Genomic DNA, 19774 nt, shown 5'->3' with positions numbered 1-19774 from the left:
TAACCTAACAGATTGGGGTTCATTTGGAACTTAACAGGATTACGTTCCAAATCATCATGGTTTATTTGGGTGTCAAGGGTTTATGATTATTCCCTATTTCATAATTAACTTCCATAGGGTTTTACTGTTAGTTTTCAAGTTGGTTATCTCCTGTAGTGTTTTAATTTCAACTGTCATATAAAATAATTATGTTAATCCTTTTATGAATCATAGTCACTGTCCTTTGTTTGTTTATTAAATTGCCATAATTATGTAGTATTCTGAGGTAGACGCTGGGGGAAATAATCGTAATATATATAATCTTTAGTCTCAGCGGGTCGCAGGGAATGGTCTTGATCGGGAGTTTCATCAAGACGGGGTTCAGCTGAGAATCTGTACATCTAGTATTGTACCATTTTTTTTTAATAATTTACCCTTCAGTCTTGCTTTAAATACCTATTATAATATATTTATATAATTTATTCATGCAATTTTGGTACCCTGTATTTTTAAATGTCCGTATTAGTTTAGTTAGGACTGCTTATTTGACTACCCGAGCCAACCAAAAGTCGCTCTCCACTCGTCGAGGTGTCTGGTGGTGGGAGTTGGCAAGGTTTGTTTTTCTTTTATTTCTTGGTTATCTGTAGTGGTGAGAGATTTAAATCCTTATTATTTCTCCCAAGTAGATAGGAGTGTTTATTGTTGTGCGTCATATTTATATATTTAGGTTCTTGAAATAGATTATAAGTGCACAACATAACACCCATCTGTTATATTAAAGTTCATCCTCGTTACTCAATCACTGTATGATAGAGACAAGTAGGCACTCATAAGGTGTCATATTGGCCATCAAAGGAAAGGTTTGGCGATGAATTGGTGTAGAGGAGAAGACCAATTGGGATGGAGGACCGTCTCTGCGGGTTGTAACTGGCCAGGACAGTGGGTTAGGCTAGGGACCTAATGGAACTGGACCCCATTTAACCAATCACCTTATAAGAGATTGGATATCAGCGAACGAAAAACTAAAAAAAAAAAAGTGGAATTCGGGGAGGATTAGGAAGGATTTGTGAGATTGGATCGTTCTGGGAGGTGACTTATGGCAGCGTAAAGTTCGAGTTGCTTACAAACACAGGACTAGGCTGTGAGTAGATTAAATTACGTACCGAGAAGGTCAAGTTCTTCGTCAACATTAAACCGGAATGGCTCAATAGTGGATGCGTATAATCGGGAATGGTTTGTAGTGAACACCTGGGATAGCGGAATGAACCATATTTACGGATATAACAACGCCGTAGACTTGAAGTAAAACTTATTAGGAGTATCGACTAGATAGTATTCATTTGTGTATTTTATCAGTTTATTTTTTTTATTCACCTTGGTGTTGACTGCATTATTTTAGCCTCACCATCAGACATTATAAAATAATCTCTCCTATAGACGCGGCGTGACAGACAATATTTACTCTTTAATGGCGTGTTAACTATGGCCCGGAGAGTCAACAGTGGACAACCGGGAAACATAATTTTCTTTAGGGCGTGACGTGACGTAATAACTAAAGTATCCAGAATGTGCGCCTTCAAACAGAATCTGGCTTCAAGAGGTTGTTTTAATGTCTACCTAAATCAATCATAAACATAGTCATAAATTGCACTGAAAAAACACTTTTAAAAGAGTTCTTATCATCGTGGTAATGAGGGAGGATATAGCAATAATTGGAGTGTGTCTGTCTGTCTGTCTGTAATCAAATTTTGTGTAAATCATAACTGTATTATACAAATTCGTTCTTCAATTTTCAGCGGAACTAAGTGCAACTTATTACAGATGGCGCTTGTTGACGGGGACCAAGAAGGTTCTGCTGTGTTGAATCCATCCCTCCTCTGTCCACCACCCGTCTGTCTGTCTGTCCCTTCCACTTCTAGGTCATGGGGGTTACGTCATCTTCAGGAGTCGCTAAAACGTGACAGTTCACATACAGCGGCAGGTATGTTTTGCCAGGTTAAGAAATATAAAGGTTTAGGTTGGTAGGCTGTATAGGTGTGGTATTGTGTACATCTATTGTTGTGCGAGTATCTACCTCGGGTGTAAACGAACCAAACCCAACACTAACCTAACCCACTCGGGGAAAATCTGAGGTGTTTAAATGGAATAAACTGGTGCCTAATCTTCTAGTGATCCAAAGACGCGAGTTGGTACATTGCTCGAGTGCTGTTCCTATTATGATGTGTTTACCTACGCCACTCTGTGTGTACAAGATAACAGAGGGAGGAGTAGAAGACCCTCTGTGTGTGTGTGTGTTTCACTTGTGTACATGAACTTATACTTGATGGAGTGGAGGGATGCATGTATGTGCGAGTTATAATACACTGGAATTTATTTGTGTAGGTTTACCCTTGTACACATTAATGTACACACGGTTGTGGGTGTATTAAGTGGTTGGGTAGGTGAGTGAGGTGTAAAAGGAAGGTGTGTGAAGTGCGTTGATGAGTGTATAAGGTGCGTGGGGTGTATGGGGAGGATATAAGATGCATAGTGTGTATAATACTCTGATATTGGTAGCCTCACCTGTAATATTTTTGGCTAGAGATTAGACTAATGATGAATGTTTACCTATGGGCAGGTGACAACAAATGACTGCTGTTATAAGCCGAGTTAAGGAGGTGTATTTAAATTAGTAAAACAGTAACCTATAGGGATGAATGTATACCACCTTAAATTAGGTTGAGATTAAGTTAGTTAGGTCAGGTTAGTGTTATGGTGGTTAATACCCAGGTGTAATTAGCTAGAGGGGGTAAATTTTCAGGTAATCTTAAACATCTAATAAAGTAACCCAATTTAACCATAGAATTAGGATATATTTTACAATTAAGATAGAAGTCAGTGAGAGATCAACTTCAGTGACAGTCGAGGCATAAGTTTAACGACAAGTTTTAATTCAGTATTTCACTTCAAGATCACAATTAACTAACCTTCGTAAATTCAGCGTAGATTATTGTAGAAATATATATATTTTGGGACAGCATCAGTGAGAGAGTCAAGCCAGTGTAATAAGTGGTTAAGTGTTGAAGGGACCGCTCTGTTGGGGGGTTTTCAACACCCGATTTGTCCTCGAACGTCCATGCATTAGTGTTTTGGTTAAATAATGGCATTGTGACTCGTGATAATGGTCCTGTCGAGTTTTAAGCCAATCTCTAAATTTCCTTCGAGAGTAATCACGTTATCTGCCAACTTATCTGTCTGTATCTAATTACTTGGACTAACTATCGTGCTCTTTATATATTTAATTTTTACCTAGTTACTGTCTAGCTGTTTATTCATCAGATTATCTATATCTATCTATCTATCTATCTTCCCAAGTCACACGTTCGCCACTCCATATTTCCCCACCTCTCCCCCCCACCCTCCTCATTTATAAGGCCAAGAGAGGGAGGCGACTGGCTACCCCTCCAGGCCCCAGTGTGGCATTACGTGTGGTAAGGAGAGGGTGTGGTCGCTCTCCGCTCATCACCCAATATAAATCAAGAACTCTCGTGTTTATAATTTACGCAAGATAAATTTGTGTTCTAGCAAATAATTATTTTTTTTTGTGCATGGAAGTTAAATTTATTTCTTCTAAAAACTTGGATGGTGTTGAAAAAGTATATATTATTTTAGAAAGTTTTGGAAAATTATTATTTTTTTATACAGAAGAAAGTATAGATCCTGAAAGTTTGGATAATCAAGAACTTAGTGTTTAGGAAAAATATACATATACTGTATATATATAATTTTACCTAAAACTTATTATTTACAGTGAAGAACTTGTTATTATTTACAGTGTAGAAATTATTATTATTTACAGTGAAGAACTTGTTTACGTCTTCGTGAGTGTGGCTGCCATGTCATGTGATCAGGTCATCTCAAGAGACTAACGACGTTGACCTCGCCTGACAACGTGATTAGTCCACCTATCGCTGGTACCTAAGAGTCTATCATCAACGCACATACAACAACGTAAGAGTCATGAGTGTTTTGATGTATGTATTTGGTTAGGTTAGGTTGAGTTGGCTAGGTTAGGGTGGGTTGGACAGATTAGAGTGGGTTGGGTTAAAGTGGGTTAGTCTTGCGTGGTTGAGTTGAGTCGTCCCCCCTCTGCTATGTGTCAGAAGGAAGGTTAATGTTTACACGAGAGATTACTGTATGCTGAGTCACTTAGGGGAACATTTTAGTCCTTCCGTCCATCACCCCCACCATTACCTCCTGCCACTACTTACCTGTCAGTGGCCAAGGACACCCCACTAACACTCCGTAATGGACCTCTTTAACTTTGTTCCCTTCGTCAGAGACTGTGTTCGTAGCATTCACTGGTGTCTGTTTGTCGCCATAGGTGTTACGCCGTCTCTTAATTTACTTAAATATCCAGGTTCTAGGCGTAACCAAACAAAAAAGTGAAGTAAATTAAAAGGGAATATAAATAAATAAAGTAAACCTTTAAGAATTTAATTAATTAAATATTAACACAAAAAAGAGCCTCCTTGGCCGTCACAACAAATTGATTCACCATCGAAACTTTTAAAACACAAATGATACTAAACATCGAAACAACAAAAGAATAAAAATAAAGCATTGGATTACGTTAACAGTGCATAAACATCTAAACACTAACACTGTAACTAACTAACGTGAAACAACACTGAATTACTTAAATGTAACTAAGCAAATACTGATGGACATACTGTAAATAGAGACATAAATAGGTACTCACATAGATACACCACATTGGTGGCGACAGGAACAACACACTTAAATTAAGTATAAGTAACAGGTGACGAGTGTTACTCAAAGGATGTGAACTGTATGACAAGAGGACTGAACTAACACCGTCAGTTGGTGGGTCCTATATATAAGGTCGGTTCCCGCTACGCGACCCGCCGGTGGGTCGTTTAACGATGCAGATGGTCGTTAGAGAACAAAGAATACTGGTTACAATACAAAATGGGTTTGACAAATAATAACAGTTAAAACCTTAACAGCACAGGGTAAGGTGACTAGATTATATAATAGTAAATACAACACATCATTACAGGAATAATATGGAACATGGAAGCATGTTATATATAAAAAAAAATAGAAAAATACGACACGGTCGTAACAGTGTGTTCGTAGCCTTCACTGGTGTCTGTCTGTGTGTGTGTCACACAGACAGTATTTACTGGTGTGTGTGTGTCGCTTTAAAGGCACTGTGTTCAGTGTTCATAGCATTCACACACACACAGGTATTGTTCCCACATTAACCCTTCCCTCACCCAGCGTATACAAAACACTTTAAGGGTTCAAATAACAGCTTTGTGCTATCTTTTTCAACCCCTGATGAGGTTCAAATAACAGCTTTGTGCTATCTTTTTCAACCCCTGATGAGGTTCAAATAACAGCTTCATGCTATCTTTTGAACCACTGGTGTATAGACTAGCAACTCTGATTCTCTTGACACCTTGTGGTGTCTTTTGAACCACTAGCAGCACTCATGGGTTCAAATAACAGCTTTGTGCAATCATTTGAACCCCCAAGTTGAACACCTTTGTAATGCGTTCTCTTGAAGTCCACCAGCGGAAGTGAGGTGGAGGGAAGAGTAGTATCGTGAAATGTCCACAGCAAGAACAGCAGCTAGTTATGAAGTGTAGCTGTCACTGACATGATAACGATTAACATAACATAACATAACTAATAACATGCTGGGCAGGATATACACCAGCAACAAGGTGATAAGTGAGACAACGAACCCTCTTTCCTGCCCCAGCCTCGTATCTCATTGTAGGTTAGTATGGAGGGTGTTGATGTTATATATACTGTACAGGGTGATTCTCTGGCTAGTTGCACCCCCCTCCTTCCCAGTATGGCTAGGATGTGTGTCATAGGTGATGGGTTAGTGTTTGATGTGTATTCAGTAAAGTCCGTCTCCCTTTCCTTCGGTCTGTCTGTCACCCTTTCTGTCTATCATATTTACGCTTGAATTAATAACTAATGCCATAACCTCGTAACAATATTGGCTAAGTTATGTCTTTTTTTTTTCAGTGTACACGAGCCTCGAACTGTGAGATAACAATGTTAATATCTCCCACGATCATCGATGGCTTTAGGGTCACCAGCTGCTAAATCTCAGATAGCGCCTCACCGTCCATGAAGGTGCAGTGTCGTAGTGATGTAATTTTTGTCTGAGGATTACTTGAAGATTTAGTCTCTCTAGTTTATTTCACGTGATGATTAATTGAACGCTTTAATGCTACCTAGAGGTGATTAAGGTGAAATTAAGCTTGGACGACTAATCTTCATGTGATCCAGGTCCGATTGTGTGGGTATAACAGTAGTCATCGTCCTTAACACACATACATACAGTATATTTTAGCATCTCTGTTTTGACTGCTTGTCCACTTAACCTATATTAAAGTTAGCAATATTTAACTTTCTTCTCGTGAATGAGTTCTTTGTTTAGTGTTCCTTGTTTATACAGGATAACTAAGCAATATTTATTATGAGAGGAAGTTTCTAGAGGTTTGATGCCCTAGTCTCAGAACAGCCTCTTATCACCCAACACTACAGTACAAGCTGCTCTATTGAAGCTCTCAACACGTGATTTAAAGTAATTCCATTGTAGATTTTTCAACCTTCCGCCACATGTTTTTTTTTTTTTGCTATAAGAAATATTGTTTAGTAATCGTATTATTAAATTGATTTAATAAACTAAACATTCAGATCGTGTAAGGAGTTTTTATTGTTGAGCAAAGTTATATTAAGAGGTAGGGGATGGATGCCCCCCCCCTCCAGACCACGGGGAGACACTACGCAGTCACATACCTAGAGGTCTCGTGAGGTGAGGTCAGGTGGCAGTGGCCATGACAACGGACTTTTCCTTTGGTCTTCTTGTGTCCATTAGCACCTTGACCACCCATCTCACCTAGCCTATCCTCTTAACACCCCTTCGTTATCGAATCCACTCTCTTCTCCCCACCTTTCCTTAAATAACTAAGTACCACTGCCCTCAGCACCCACCAGATGTTCCGTGGTGCAAAAAAAATTCAGTCATGCATCAATTAGAATCGAAACATGAAGTCACGACAGCCACATCCCAGTTAGAGGGGCAGTTCACGGTGAGTCTTAGTCAGACTCAGTCACTATGGAGGTAACAATTATCCACAAACTCCTCCAACTGAAGGAGCTTGATAGCTACTTGGCATGCCCAGGAGATGATATTTCCCAACATAATGTGACATCTCTCAAGTTTAACACCTCACTACCTGCATCTGCTGCTTGTGAACATCTGTTAAGTCTTGCTGGCCCTATTATTTATTATTTAATTAATTTATTACATCTGTGATATGGAGACAATATTGATATGATTTAAGGACAATGGGAGATAGCACCCACCAAAGTGTGGATAGTGTACAAGAACTAAACCTAATTTATTATGATTAAGTAGGTGGTGACTCCCTGAGGTAGGAGGTCCTTGACAGTGGGACGTCAAAATTGTGGGTCATCCCCTGCCTCAGATACCTGCCAGTTAGGTCTGTATCCTCACCTAATGCGAGTAGAGACGACATTATGTCTGCGGACCATAAGTCCATGTCGACGATACTTGTGGATAAGGAAGAAAGTTCTCGGTGTTGGATGGATATATTTTCAGCCCGTTCACTATTCCTGCGATGGATTGTAGGGAGAACAGTGACTGAACGTATTCTCTTTCAGAAGGTCTTGCTGGGCTTATATTTAGGCCTAAAAGATCCTGATTGGTTGGACAGTCATAGTTTCGAATCGGTTATTGATTAATCTTAATGGAAGATTTGCAAATACTGTAATGTACTGTGGATTTATTTTAATATTTGAGAATTAATAATTTTGTTACTTTTTACTTTCAGTACTTGTGAAAGATACATTTTTACTTCTACTTGAGTAACATTTTGCCAATGTAACAATACTTTTAGTTAAGTAACAAAGTCTGGTACTTTTTACAACTCTGATTTTAGAATCACTGTTAAAGATGAATTTATATGAGGTTAAGGAGTTAAGAGATTCTTTTGCAGTAAAACATTACACACACACACAAGTTTATCATGTCGTAATTAATTATTCACTTGCAGCAGTGTGGCGATTGTACAGCTGTGCCTCCACCCGCAGCTGACATGCAGCGGTGTGGTCAGCTGTGAGCACCTCCTGGAAAGCCCATACCCCGACGACATGCTGCCCTGGAACTTCACCACCATCGATGACGGTCTCTACCACCTCAACCATAACATGACATTATGGAACACCACCATCAGTGGCCTCAATAACAGTACTTACTACAATCATCACACACTCCACTCCTATCACCAGTCGCAGCCCCCTGCCTTGTGGGCCCTCATCCTGGGTGTGTGTATGGCAGGGGCTGTGGCACTGGTTGGTGGTGTGTGTAACTTGGGAGCTATCGTGGTGCTATTAAAAGAGGGGTCAAGGAGGCGCCCCGGACGACCTTTGGTGGTGGTGGCTGACACCATCCTACTAATACAACTGGCCGTGGTGGACCTCCTCTACTGCTCCATCACGTTGCCCATCATCATGGTAACTTACCTCCGCCCTGAGCCTCTGCCTTACACCTTCTGTGCCACTGCTGGGTTCATCAGGATTGCCAACGCCAACGTCGAGTTTAACACACTGGGTTTGGTGGCTATCGAGAGGTACATACATCCAAGTATGACTCGTGACCTGTGTTATGACCTGAAGTACGATCTAGTATGACTCGTGAACTATTTATAAAATTATTTCTTTGAGCTGATGTTAGTATTGACCTGCATTTAATTTTCTTTACTAACTTTATTTTATTCTTTAGCTTTATCTGGCCAGGTGACCCTCCCCTCCTCACCACACCTCACCAAACCCACACACTCCAACCCCCATACAATCTTAGAATCGTTAACTGGATATATCCAACCTTACAATTTGTCACCAACCAATCGAATAACAGGTTAATCCCAAGTTGTGTCTTTATACTTGAAACATTTAGCACTTTTCCCATTACCCTATTGGCAGGTATTTTTTTCCTATTTGTCGACAGTATTAGTACAAAATTTCCCTGAATTGTATATATTTTAAGTATTTTTGTCATATTTAAATTCTTGTGATTTGTTTGTATTGTTAACAGGTATTCCTCTTACTATTGTTACATATGTTATTAACACACGTTTATTTGCCGCCAGGTTCTACCACATCAAGCGTGGGCGTAGTGTGGGCGGCGGCCTCTTCTCCGTGAAGCTGACTCGTCTCTACTGTTTGTGCCTGTGGGCGGTGGGCGTGTTATTCCAAGTGCCTTTCGTAGCTACTGTGAGTATTACCATGCCTGCCCATTCAGTTACACCCATCTGACACCATGCCCATACTGTGATAGCCATGCCTGACACTACACCCACTGTGACACCCATGCCTGACACCACGCCCATACTGTGACACCCATGCCTGACACCACGTCCATACTGTGACACCCATACCAGACACTACGCCGATTCTGTGACAACCCAAGCCTGACCACACCATGAATACAGCATCACAGTAGCCACAGTGTTATATACTTTTTTTCTAAATAATAATAAGGATAATAATTAAGTTACAGTAATAATAATAATAACCATAATGGTCAATATTTGGTAGAGTAAATAATCATAAAGTGCAAACATGTTTTTTGTTATGTTTCTTATGGTTATTTAAAAGATTAGGACCATTATTTTCGGTGCCAATGAATATGTATGGAGATACGACCACTTACCACTAGCAACAATGGTCATCAAGTGGGTAAGCGTTGAAGACGAGGCAAACATGTAAGGTTTTTGTGCTCGAGAAGATAACTAAACTGAAACAAACATCTAAGTAGATAGATAGATAATTAGGTATAATAACTCTCCCCAGGGTCAGTATGGCTTCAACCAGTGGACGTACAAGTGTGACCTGATCATCGGGAGGGTGACGAGGGTGGTAATGGTACTGGGAGAGGTGTTGCTGCCGCTCCTAGTCATATTAGGGTGTTACATAGCCATCCTCTATCGGGTCCGTCATTCTAAAACTCTCCTCGCCAAGTACATGGATGGTCACGAGTCAAAGTAAGGCTATTATTATGATGATGATTATAATAGTAGTGTAATTGTAGTAGTAATTCTAATTGTTTTGTCAAGCATTCAAGCTGGTAGTGGTGTATAATGTGAGATGGGGTGGTGCTATAACACTAGTGGTTATGGTGGACCACTTTCAGGGGAGGTCCGATGAATTTAGAACTGAACGATCCTGTTGTCTCGCTATTATGGTAGGTCTAATTTAGTTATTTCATTCAAAATATAAAATTAGTTTATTGCATTATGTTTGGTGAATAACAGTGTCTCATGAGCCTTTATCAAAAACCTTCATTCGTGATGTTTTGTTTCGCTGAAGAATTGTAAAGATATATTTTTACTGTACAGTAGTTGATAAATCACCCACTTGCTTGCAATCCCCATCTTTACCTTATTTATCACTAACATTACAGTAATAGTTATTTTAAAGTTCTACTAATCATACGTTATTGGCTAATGATTTAGTTACTGTACTGATGGTACAATATTGACATAAGGATGTGTTACAGGAGAGGTCTGGGAGGCCAGCCGATAGGTCTGATGCGCCGGTACAAGGCCGCGTCACGGAGCCTGTTGGGCATTGTGGTGATGTATCTAGTGTGTATCTTGCCCGTGAGTGTCTACAACATAGTGGGTCAAGATGGCAGCTGGAAGGAAGCTGGTATCATCCTGTACAGTATCTACTGGTTACAGTACATCGCCAACACCATCATCTATGTTATGAGCAACATTCGGTACAGGGTGGCTCTCAGGGTGTTTATGACGATGTCATCAGGTAACAAACTACAAAGAGGAGGTACAGCTGTTCGTGTAACGACTGGAAGCCGCATAGGGCAGTTCAACTCCTACCTCAACTTGAAGAGGTCCAGTTGTCGTGGTCACAATGGCATGGCTGGTCTGTTTGAAACCTGATGATTCATATTATGCTCCACGCCCAAAAAACATGTGGATAACTGGTGAGTTATCTCTTGGAAGAAACGCGTTTATCCTAGCTTAGGTGCTGTTCATTTTCTCTAACTTCCTGAAACCAACCTCTCGATAAAGTCAATTTAAATGTGTGTGTGAGAATACCATAGTTGTGTGTCAATTTAGATATGTCTGATTACAGATGAAACATTCAATGTCACTTGTGAGTGGATGTTGAATGGTGGTAACCACTTAGATGTGCAAGGCTATTATAAGGCTCTGGATTACTGTGCAAAATAACCTTCAGTTCATTGAAAACCTTGCCTTCCCATCATTTTGCATTGAATTTAAATCTCTCTTTGGATTTGATGCCATTGTACCAAGTTTCTTTGACTCGGTGAACTCAATCTTATGTTAAATTAATTAAAATTTATTTCTTATCTGAAAGTCATATTTTACTAAAGTAGAAGATAAACTGCTATTTTATATTATTTTTCATGGGGTTTGCTATACCCAGTTTAACTATTCCCACTCTTGTGTAAAATAAAAGTATATTTTCGGATATATTTACATTTACATACAATATTTGTCACTCCCAATGCATCATTTACACAGTATTCCATATGTACAGACTTGAATTAGTCTTAGAATAAACAAATATTTTTATCTAACAAGTCATCAACTATACAATATTTACACACTTTTTAATGTCATTTACACACCTGCAGCACTTGTTTTATATCTGCTGAATGCTGGTGGAAGGACTCTGCTCTGTAGGTGTATATTTTCATTTTAGTACTAATAAAGTCAAACAAAATATCAGACCTCCAAAAAAATGTTCAGCTTGAAATCTCCAATGTCGATGCTAGCCATTGAAAATATTTCCTCACATTTTAAAGTCTACTTGTATCATTTCAACCGCTTCAAAACTCCTCTACCGTATTTATTTTAACAAAAGTCCCCAAAATAATGTTCATTGTAAATTTTGGCAAGTGACCCTGACCACAGAGTAGAGTACTTCTCAATCACAAGGTAATGATATGCAGAACATTAATGCTCAAAGGAAATGCAATCTGAACCTGATTATTGTAATCATAAAAACAAAAATAAGGCTTTACACATATCACTATCCACATACATCTAATAATGCTCATTATTATTCATCTTATGACCCAGGAGTCTTCCCTAGGCTTATCACTTGTCTTGTATCCACTACTGTACTGTATCAGGGTTTTCCAGTGTGCTCTTCAAAGAGTGTTAACCATCTTGAAAGATTCCTTTGAGGATAAAAGTTAGGGGTTTAAAGAATGCTTATTATTTTATTCTTGATGCTGCTGGTGGCAAGTGAATGATCTTCAGTCACAGTTTGTCAAGACAGAACTGTTTCTTAAAATAAGAAAATGACAGGATTTTTAAGTAGGTCCATAATACCTAAGAATATGGGCAGAAATTCAAACGTCAGGGAAAGTCCAAGTGTGGCTGCTCTATTATTCTATAGAAAAACCCTGATACATATAGAATATCATTGAACAACTTAAAGGCTTAAAAATAGATATCACATATGACAAGCCAATATGATACCTTGTAAATGTTCTAAAACCAACTCTGACATATTACTGATAAATTGGACTGGTCATACAAGACTGTTAACAATAATTGTTCAAGACTTAGTGATCACTTATTAACCCAGATTCTTTCAGTTACCATTACTGCGCTGAGGTTATAAATGCTAACTTTTAATGTCCCAAAGGAAGTTTATATTAATAATTCACTGACGAAATTCAGACAGCCAAGTGCACACCTACTTGTCATTTCCAACAAGTGTCGGATGTGAGAAGGCCAGAAGGGTGTTGTCCAGTGTGACACTACTCAATATGGCAGGTTGTTTCTGGGTACTCGCCTCCAGTTTCCTCCTGTACGGTACTAACATTAGACCCATGAAGAATGAACTGATCAGGAACAAGGGAGTATTTAAAAAGATCACAGACTTCCTCTCTTCAACAAAAATAAGAATATGCAAGATTCCATACAATACAATCCAGGAGGAGGAGTTCATGCCAAAGAGGGTTTCCTACACTTTACTGTATGTGAGGTGTACCAGAGTTAAAGGCATCACAGTTAAGTAGACTTGAACACTCAAAATCCTGACACAATGACATACACGTGGACTGAGTAGTTACTTTAAGGCAGTTTGTCGATAAATATTGCAAAATTATACATACCAGTACTGTACTTCTATATTACCCCAAAGAAAGTAGTGCTTTATATTCTCGACACATCACCTGAAAGAAGAATTTTAAGTTAGTTTTGATGTAAAGATAATGTATGAGAGGGGTGGGTTGTGGTCTCCAACCCTCCAAAACTCGTGAATGGCACCTTGATTGACTAACATGCTGTACACACACAAGTTTTGTTATACCCAGTACATTGTACAAAGTAAAAGTGCTTAGTCTTATAGTGACCATTATTAGTAAATTCTGTGTTATTATCAAGTTGTAATTACCTACCAATTGCATTATAAAGGGGGGACATCCATCACATTATCATCAGTAAAGAAGAAAACTTACCTATTGTGTTACCATCAGTGAGGAACACCAGCATCTGTCTGGAGCCCACGCGGCGGATAGAGGGGAGTCGATCACGTTCTGACGAGGTGCCATTCCTGCCGCTACTGGAGGACTCCCCACCCACCGCACCCTCCACCTCCTCATTGTCATCACTAAGGCGGTGGGCATCAACAGGGAACTCCTCCTCCGAGGATTCAAAGACGTCAAAGGTGAGGTCCTCGGGTAGGTCATCGGAGAGGGAGAGACGGAGGGAGCGTCTGGAGGGCGTGGTGGAGTGGCGGGAGGAGCGGCTCTGTGGCGTTTCCGGCGGGAGGGTCACTGTACGGAAACTCACCTCCTGATCACCTGTGGCATGGGAAAATGTTCTCTCAATGAGTGAGCGAGTGAGTGTGTCAGGATTGGTATTTATAGACTTAGCTGATGAAGTTAATTGTAATTTACAATGTGTATTATACAAAAATCAGTTGTAAACATGAATAATTTTAAGTAGTTGACGGCCCTGAGAGTTACAACTAGTGAAATGGTGATAAAGAAACTGACTGGCTAATATGCAGCAGAACTTAATATTATAAAAAAGTCAGTCTGAGCTTCGGTGTTGGTCTTGTGACCTCTGAGAACTGATGGTCTTGCTGTAAGAGAAGTACAGTAGTAATGTATACTAAAATTGTCTGGGATAAAGAATGTGCTGATCAGGTCCGTGTTGCTCGTTAGTTGTAAGTCAGAGGGTAACTCTAATAGGTCCCAAACTAACTTCTGTATAAGGACATGCTCCCAGTTGACCTTGGTCCCAATCTTTAATGTTAATACACACCTTTGTTATATAAAAATCAATATAAACATGCTTTTGGTAGAAAAGTAATTAAGACTGTGCTTTTTATTATACTGTACTGTAGATAAATTAACAAAAACTGGTTGGATTATATGGGTAGAAAAGTAATGAACTTTTTTTGTTTTTGTTTTAGAACAATCAGTAATAACATGCATTTTGTTATAGAAAAGTCAACATAAATGTGTGTTTCTCAGTAGAAAGTCAACACAAATCCTTTTTTTGTGTAAAAAAAAGTCGAGATAAGCACGTCATTTGTGTCGAAACGTCAGCAGAAGTGCATTTGACAATGCAGTGTGTTACCTACACAACCATGGGCTGCCATCACTGCTGGTTCACTTCCGGGCCCCTGGAGGCACCAGAGACCCCAGCGACACTCCTCGATTAATTGCCAATGGGTGTGGCTGTGGTGGCCCCAGCACTCTACCCACTATAGGGCCATTACGGTGATGGAGGCGTAAAGTGTTGCCCACGACTGTATCAGCAGAAACCACACCAAGAGTGGTTGAAGGTCACACAAGAGGAAGTGATGAAGCAGATCCCATGAAGAGATGCCATACAGGAGATCCCCCAGGCAGGTAGACATACCAGTAGGAACCACATGTGAAACACCCCAACAAGAAAATGTGGGAAAGGTGCAGAAAAGAGAGAATGAAACTTAGAAAATATGATTATTGTATACATAAAAAAGTCAGATAGAAAAATATGAGTGAAATGGAAATAAATCATATGACACTAAGCACAAATTCTCAAGTTGAATTTCTTAAGTTTACCTGATTGACTTTTCAAATTAACTAATGGTATCAAAACTGCACTGAGATTACTGCATATCCTAGCTAGATCCATTTTCCCCAGTTATGAGTGGGTTCCCCCCACCCCACATCTGAGAACTGTAAGAATCTTTTGAGGATCTGGATCCAAGATTACATAGGGACAATCTGACCTTAAGAAATGGGAAACAAATCCAGTAATATATTGAGTTAAGGTAAATGTCTGAAGCATAGCAAGCTGTAACAGAAAATACAAAACAAGGAAAAAAACACCCACATTTACCGCCCTTAAATACCCTGTATATATAAAAAATCAACTTTTAGTCTGATTACTTTGTGTCTTAAATCACCTGTTCAAGACCCCTAGCAGACATTTTAATGGATAATAGATGGTTGTTCCACTTGAAATCACCGTTAAGTAAGAGTGGTTAGGTTTTTTCTTCATATCAAGGGCTAGATTCATTAATGAAGTATAATTACCTTCATTATCCATCATAAATACCATTACATCTCAATAATTAACTGAAGTGTTCAACACCCGACCAAAACTGATACATGATATCAAGCGAGAAGAACTACAGGTACCCGAGTTTTACACAAAAGTTTCCTTGAACGCACTCATTGTGCCACCACTTACGAGAGTGAGGTTGATGATCACCGATAAGTCACAAATTGTTTAACACTTCATATATTTTCACAGTGGAGTTATAGGCCAATCGATTACTTTAGATCTATGTAAAATACCAATTGATGTGGAAGGAACAATATCAAGTGAAAGTGACCATGCATTAGTAAGATAAAGAAACTGGTAACATTAATACTGGAACGTCAAACAGAAATAAACGAGTCAGTGATGGTTACGGTCACCACTGCCAATTTTTTTGTCATGACTCTTGGTAAACAATGCTGGGAAAATGCTGATTATCCAACACGACCTGGGCACTCACTATATGAAGGTGTGGACAAACAGACAGAGCTAAGATTATAAACCAGAAAAGTGTGTATATTGTAGGTTAATAATGAAGAAAACTTACCCACAAACTGTCGCCCAGGCATCCCTGCAGACATGTCCAGACCTGGAGACCTCGGCAAGTTCTCTGCCAACTTCTGCGTGTGAGCATTAAGAGAGGCATTGTAGAGGGAGGTGGCAGCAGTGTAGTGAGACCTCATCTCCAGGTCCTTCACGTCCCTGTTCAGCTGACTGTATAAATACATTTTACGGGCATAAAGGAACAGCATGACAGCTGTGGCAGACACCAAGTTCCCTATGACGATGGATGGATCCCTGAAGTGCACGGGCGCCTGCGTTGCCACCACTGTCCACACACACCAGGTGATGCTTGTGGCGAGGGAGGCTAACAGTATCCATCTCGTCTCTCTTGAGTTTTCGTCGGCGTGCCAAGTTTCAAGGCAGAAGATGATGGTGGCAGAAATAAGAACCATCACGTACACAAGGGAGATGACCAACTCTACCTCAAATTGTTCAGTTGGAGTACATCTCCAAGTCGATCCAGCCAAGTCAATGCCAGGTGGATATAGGATGAGCCAGGCTGCCCCGAGGATGATCTGTACTAACACTAATGCCAACGAAAGCAGTAACAGTCCACCAGGTTTGCCCAAGGTGTCTGGGTCGCCGTTGGCCCGAGTGTAGGTTGTAACTCGCCAGGTATGGATGACTTTGACCAGCATGGCAGCAAAGACTATGGCATATGCTACACCCATGAGGAACCTTCTTACTGCACAGGTGCCAACTGTTGGCTGAAAGATGAAGGCAAAATTTACAGCATAAAGCATGAGGCAGCCTATGAGTATCAAGTATCCTAGCACTGATGTTCCTGCTGCTGTCGGGAAGGACATCATGAAGTATACCATTGTTATCAAGATAACAACAATCCCTAGTAGGCTGAGTATGCCAGTGGCAATACCATAAACGTTATAAAAGTTGCTGTCTATTGGGAGAGGTTCGGGCAGAGCCATGGCCGCATAGACTGTTGACTGTGAGGAACACACCTCAAGGCATACTCCTTCACTACAGTGAGAGTCTGGTGCAAAGGTTCCTATTTTGAACTCTATGCTTGGTTTTTCTAAATGTATTACACTGTTCTCCCATTTCCCAACACTTACATATCCGTATTCCCTTCCTAATTTTCTGTAATTCCAAATGTGATAACCATACACATCAGCCTGGTCGTAGGAGTTTGGGGCGCTCGTGTTGTTTAATGTCAATTCACTCTGTTGCAAAATTTCTAACAAAAGCTCAGCTTGCACAATATTACAGTCGTCTATTGTCTCAGCTTCTACACACTGTTTAGTGATATACGAGTCCAGGCCATGAGCTATGGCATTGATACTCAGGATGGTGTGGAACACGTAGGGATCTTGTACGATATCATCGGCGTGTACCCGTTCAGTCCCCAGACACTCTGTCACATACTGCCGTTGCACTCTTCCACTCGACGACAGTCTGCACTCAAACTTATTCTGGAAATATTCTTCAAACCACTCGTCTGGGAAAGGTTCATGGCTCTGCAGGGTCAAGTTCGCAACATAAGCCCTAAAATCTGGAAGATCATAAGTTTCCATTGTGAATGTAAGAGCTCCAGCAGATATCCTGTCCAAGTCTTTAGTCACACTTGGCTTGTTTCCCCAGGCACTTCCAGCAATGAAGGTGAACTTCTCGCCTGCACCAAGCATCTCAGAGACCTTCAGTAGTGTTCTAATGTTATCAGCAGCATCCATTAACAAGACAATAATCCTGGGCTTCCATGACACAGCCAGCGTCTCCACCAACTCCCGGGCGTATTCTTCCGACACTCGCTTCGGGGCACCGAGAGAGTCCCCAATACAGATGTCTTCCTTCAGGGCAAACTTTCTGAAAGTCTCCATAAGGAACTTACCCTTGTCATCGTTATCGTAAATAACACTAATGAACATCCACTTGTACGATTTCATGATACTTAAGATGGTTCGCAGTTCAGCTGTTCTGGAGGGCACACTGGTGAGGATGGTCTGGTCCTCTCGGTCTGAGAGTTTCCGTCCCCCCACAGGAGAACTGAAGTGAGGGATATAGTTTGAGGAGAGGATGTTGGACACTGCCTCGGCGGCATCGTCTTCAAATGTGATGGACGCCACTATCCTGTTGGGCCCCAGCAGGATGTTGTCGTCACTCTCTGATGCCTCACCCGAGAAGAAGCTGAAGAACCTCTCTCTGGCTCTCTCTATCCTGTCACAGTAGTCAAACAATATGGCTCCCAGGCCCACACCTACATCATTGCTGTTAATCTTGCTCAGAGCATAAGCTATTGCAGCAACATTCTGGAAGATTCCTTCACTGTAAAATGCACCACAGGAGAAGAAGGTCTGACCCTTGAGGTGGTAAGGAACCAACCCACTGATGCCAAACCTCTGTTTGGGGAACATCTGAAGAGGAAAATGATATAACAATAATAATGATACTGTAATAATAATTTTATGACCCCTATAAGTGTTAGGTAACACTTTATATCTTTCACTATTGATACTGACTGACTGAGCAAGTTCAGCAGAAAGCGTAAAAAAAATTATGCTCATTTATAACCCCTGAAATAATTTTATAATTCATTCACTAGTTCATCAATGTATGTATACTGTATTTAGATGTCATGTCACTTTTACCCATTTTCTAGTTAGAACCAAACTTTTGAGTCACTAAGCCCTGACGTTCAACTCTGGACATACAGACACACACACTGCACTGAAGATGAGAATACCACATAGTCTACCTGTAAATAGTATGTCTTCTTCTTGACAGGTTTAGCCACAACAGCAACGTCTCCACAGGCCTGGTAGTCAATGCACTGTGACTTGACCTCCGTCATGGCCCTCTCTTGCCCTTCAGCATCATACGTAACCACCAGAGAGCCGTTAAGAGCCAGCCCATCCTCCTCATTGTAGACGCCCACTCGCAGCAGCCCAGCACCTCGACGAGCACCAACACGGCGGAAGTTTAGCACCTAGAGGAACAATAAGCGAGATATAGAATAAATTTGGTGCATTTTTTTCCTTCTAATTTTTCAGTGATTTTTTGACTTCATCTCCAAGTGTAATATACCATATGCCATGCCTTGTAACAACACCTGACTAGACACCAAATTTCTGGATTTTTTAAGCATATTTATATGTCAAACTCTGCTCAAAGTTAACGTACATGGACCTACAGAAAAAGTTGTATAAAACTAACTTGTCTTCTCTGGAAATTCTACTACAATACCTTCCTATGGCTCTCTATGTGTGAGGCAGATCAAGAGGTACAGAGACCACAAAGAGAAGGAGAAATATGAAAGGAGAGTCATGTAAGAAAGGTGTAGAAAGTTACAAGACAAGGCTATGTACACTCACTAAAATATTATTCTGCACCTTTTCAGGGTTATACAAGATGACACACCGGGCCAAGAAATCTGATAACACTTGTCACGGCTTCTCTGACAGTGATCATTGCAGTTGGTTTCAGAGGCAAGATTGTAGAATATTTCTTTAGTGAGTGTACAAGTGTGACCTTCTACTGTACTCAAAAGTGAAGAAGAGACTACTGTATTATATTAATAAAAGTTTCTGCCTTATAATGACAACTTTTCTTCAATTGCG

The 19774-nt window shown here is 40.3% G+C and overlaps 2 protein-coding genes across 5 annotated transcripts in view; one reads left to right on the top strand and one right to left on the bottom strand.

Moving 5' to 3' along the window:
- Positions 1 to 3444: 3444 nt before the first annotated feature.
- Positions 3445 to 19752, top strand: LOC121862181 (N-arachidonyl glycine receptor-like). 2 transcript variants are annotated; one of them, XM_042360261.1, is made up of 8 exons: positions 3445 to 3969; positions 6028 to 6138; positions 8088 to 8663; positions 9183 to 9306; positions 9886 to 10076; positions 10592 to 11038; positions 13574 to 13764; positions 18942 to 19752. In XM_042360261.1, the coding sequence occupies exons 3-6, from the start codon at positions 8185 to 8187 to the stop codon at positions 10992 to 10994; spliced, it is 1197 nt and encodes a 398-aa protein (XP_042216195.1). In that variant the 5' UTR covers positions 3445 to 3969; positions 6028 to 6138; positions 8088 to 8184; the 3' UTR covers positions 10995 to 11038; positions 13574 to 13764; positions 18942 to 19752. The 2 variants fall into 2 exon arrangements, with proteins under 2 accessions (XP_042216195.1, XP_042216203.1); XM_042360269.1 differs by having other exon boundaries at positions 13574 to 13938.
- The window catches only part of LOC121862159, a 21073-nt gene continuing 13592 nt past the window's right edge, over positions 12294 to 19774 (bottom strand). The window contains exons 23-26 of one of the 3 annotated variants that reach the window (XM_042360237.1): positions 18913 to 19143; positions 16186 to 18571; positions 13556 to 13900; positions 12294 to 13270 (exon numbers count right to left, since the gene is read on the bottom strand). In XM_042360237.1, coding sequence (XP_042216171.1) covers positions 13251 to 13270; positions 13556 to 13900; positions 16186 to 18571; positions 18913 to 19143 — 2982 coding nt within the window. In that variant the 3' untranslated portion in view covers positions 12294 to 13250. Of the gene's footprint in view, positions 13271 to 13555; positions 13901 to 14684; positions 14857 to 16185; positions 18572 to 18912; positions 19144 to 19774 lie in introns of those variants that run through there. The other 2 variants (XM_042360251.1, XM_042360242.1) reach the window with 2 other exon arrangements.

This window comes from Homarus americanus, unplaced genomic scaffold (assembly GCF_018991925.1).
Source record: "Homarus americanus isolate GMGI-L3 unplaced genomic scaffold, GMGI_Hamer_2.0 scaffold40248, whole genome shotgun sequence".
In the NCBI taxonomy this organism is placed as follows: Eukaryota; Metazoa; Arthropoda; class Malacostraca; order Decapoda; family Nephropidae; genus Homarus; species Homarus americanus.
The sequence above is the reverse complement of the archived record's forward strand: the minus strand, read 5'-3'. Positions and strand labels throughout refer to the sequence as shown.

What these genes read in the sequence shown, in the direction of transcription:
- LOC121862181 (XM_042360261.1), top strand. Translation starts at nt 8,185, where the DNA reads ATGCTGCCCTGGAACTTCACCACCATCGATGACGGTCTCTACCACCTC. An exon ending in GGTTTGGTGGCTATCGAGAG is followed by an intron (nt 8,664 to 9,182) that starts GTACATACATCC and finishes ATTTGCCGCCAG; the next exon opens with GTTCTACCACATCAAGCGTG. An exon ending in ATGGATGGTCACGAGTCAAA is followed by an intron (nt 10,077 to 10,591) that starts GTAAGGCTATTA and finishes GATGTGTTACAG; the next exon opens with GAGAGGTCTGGGAGGCCAGC.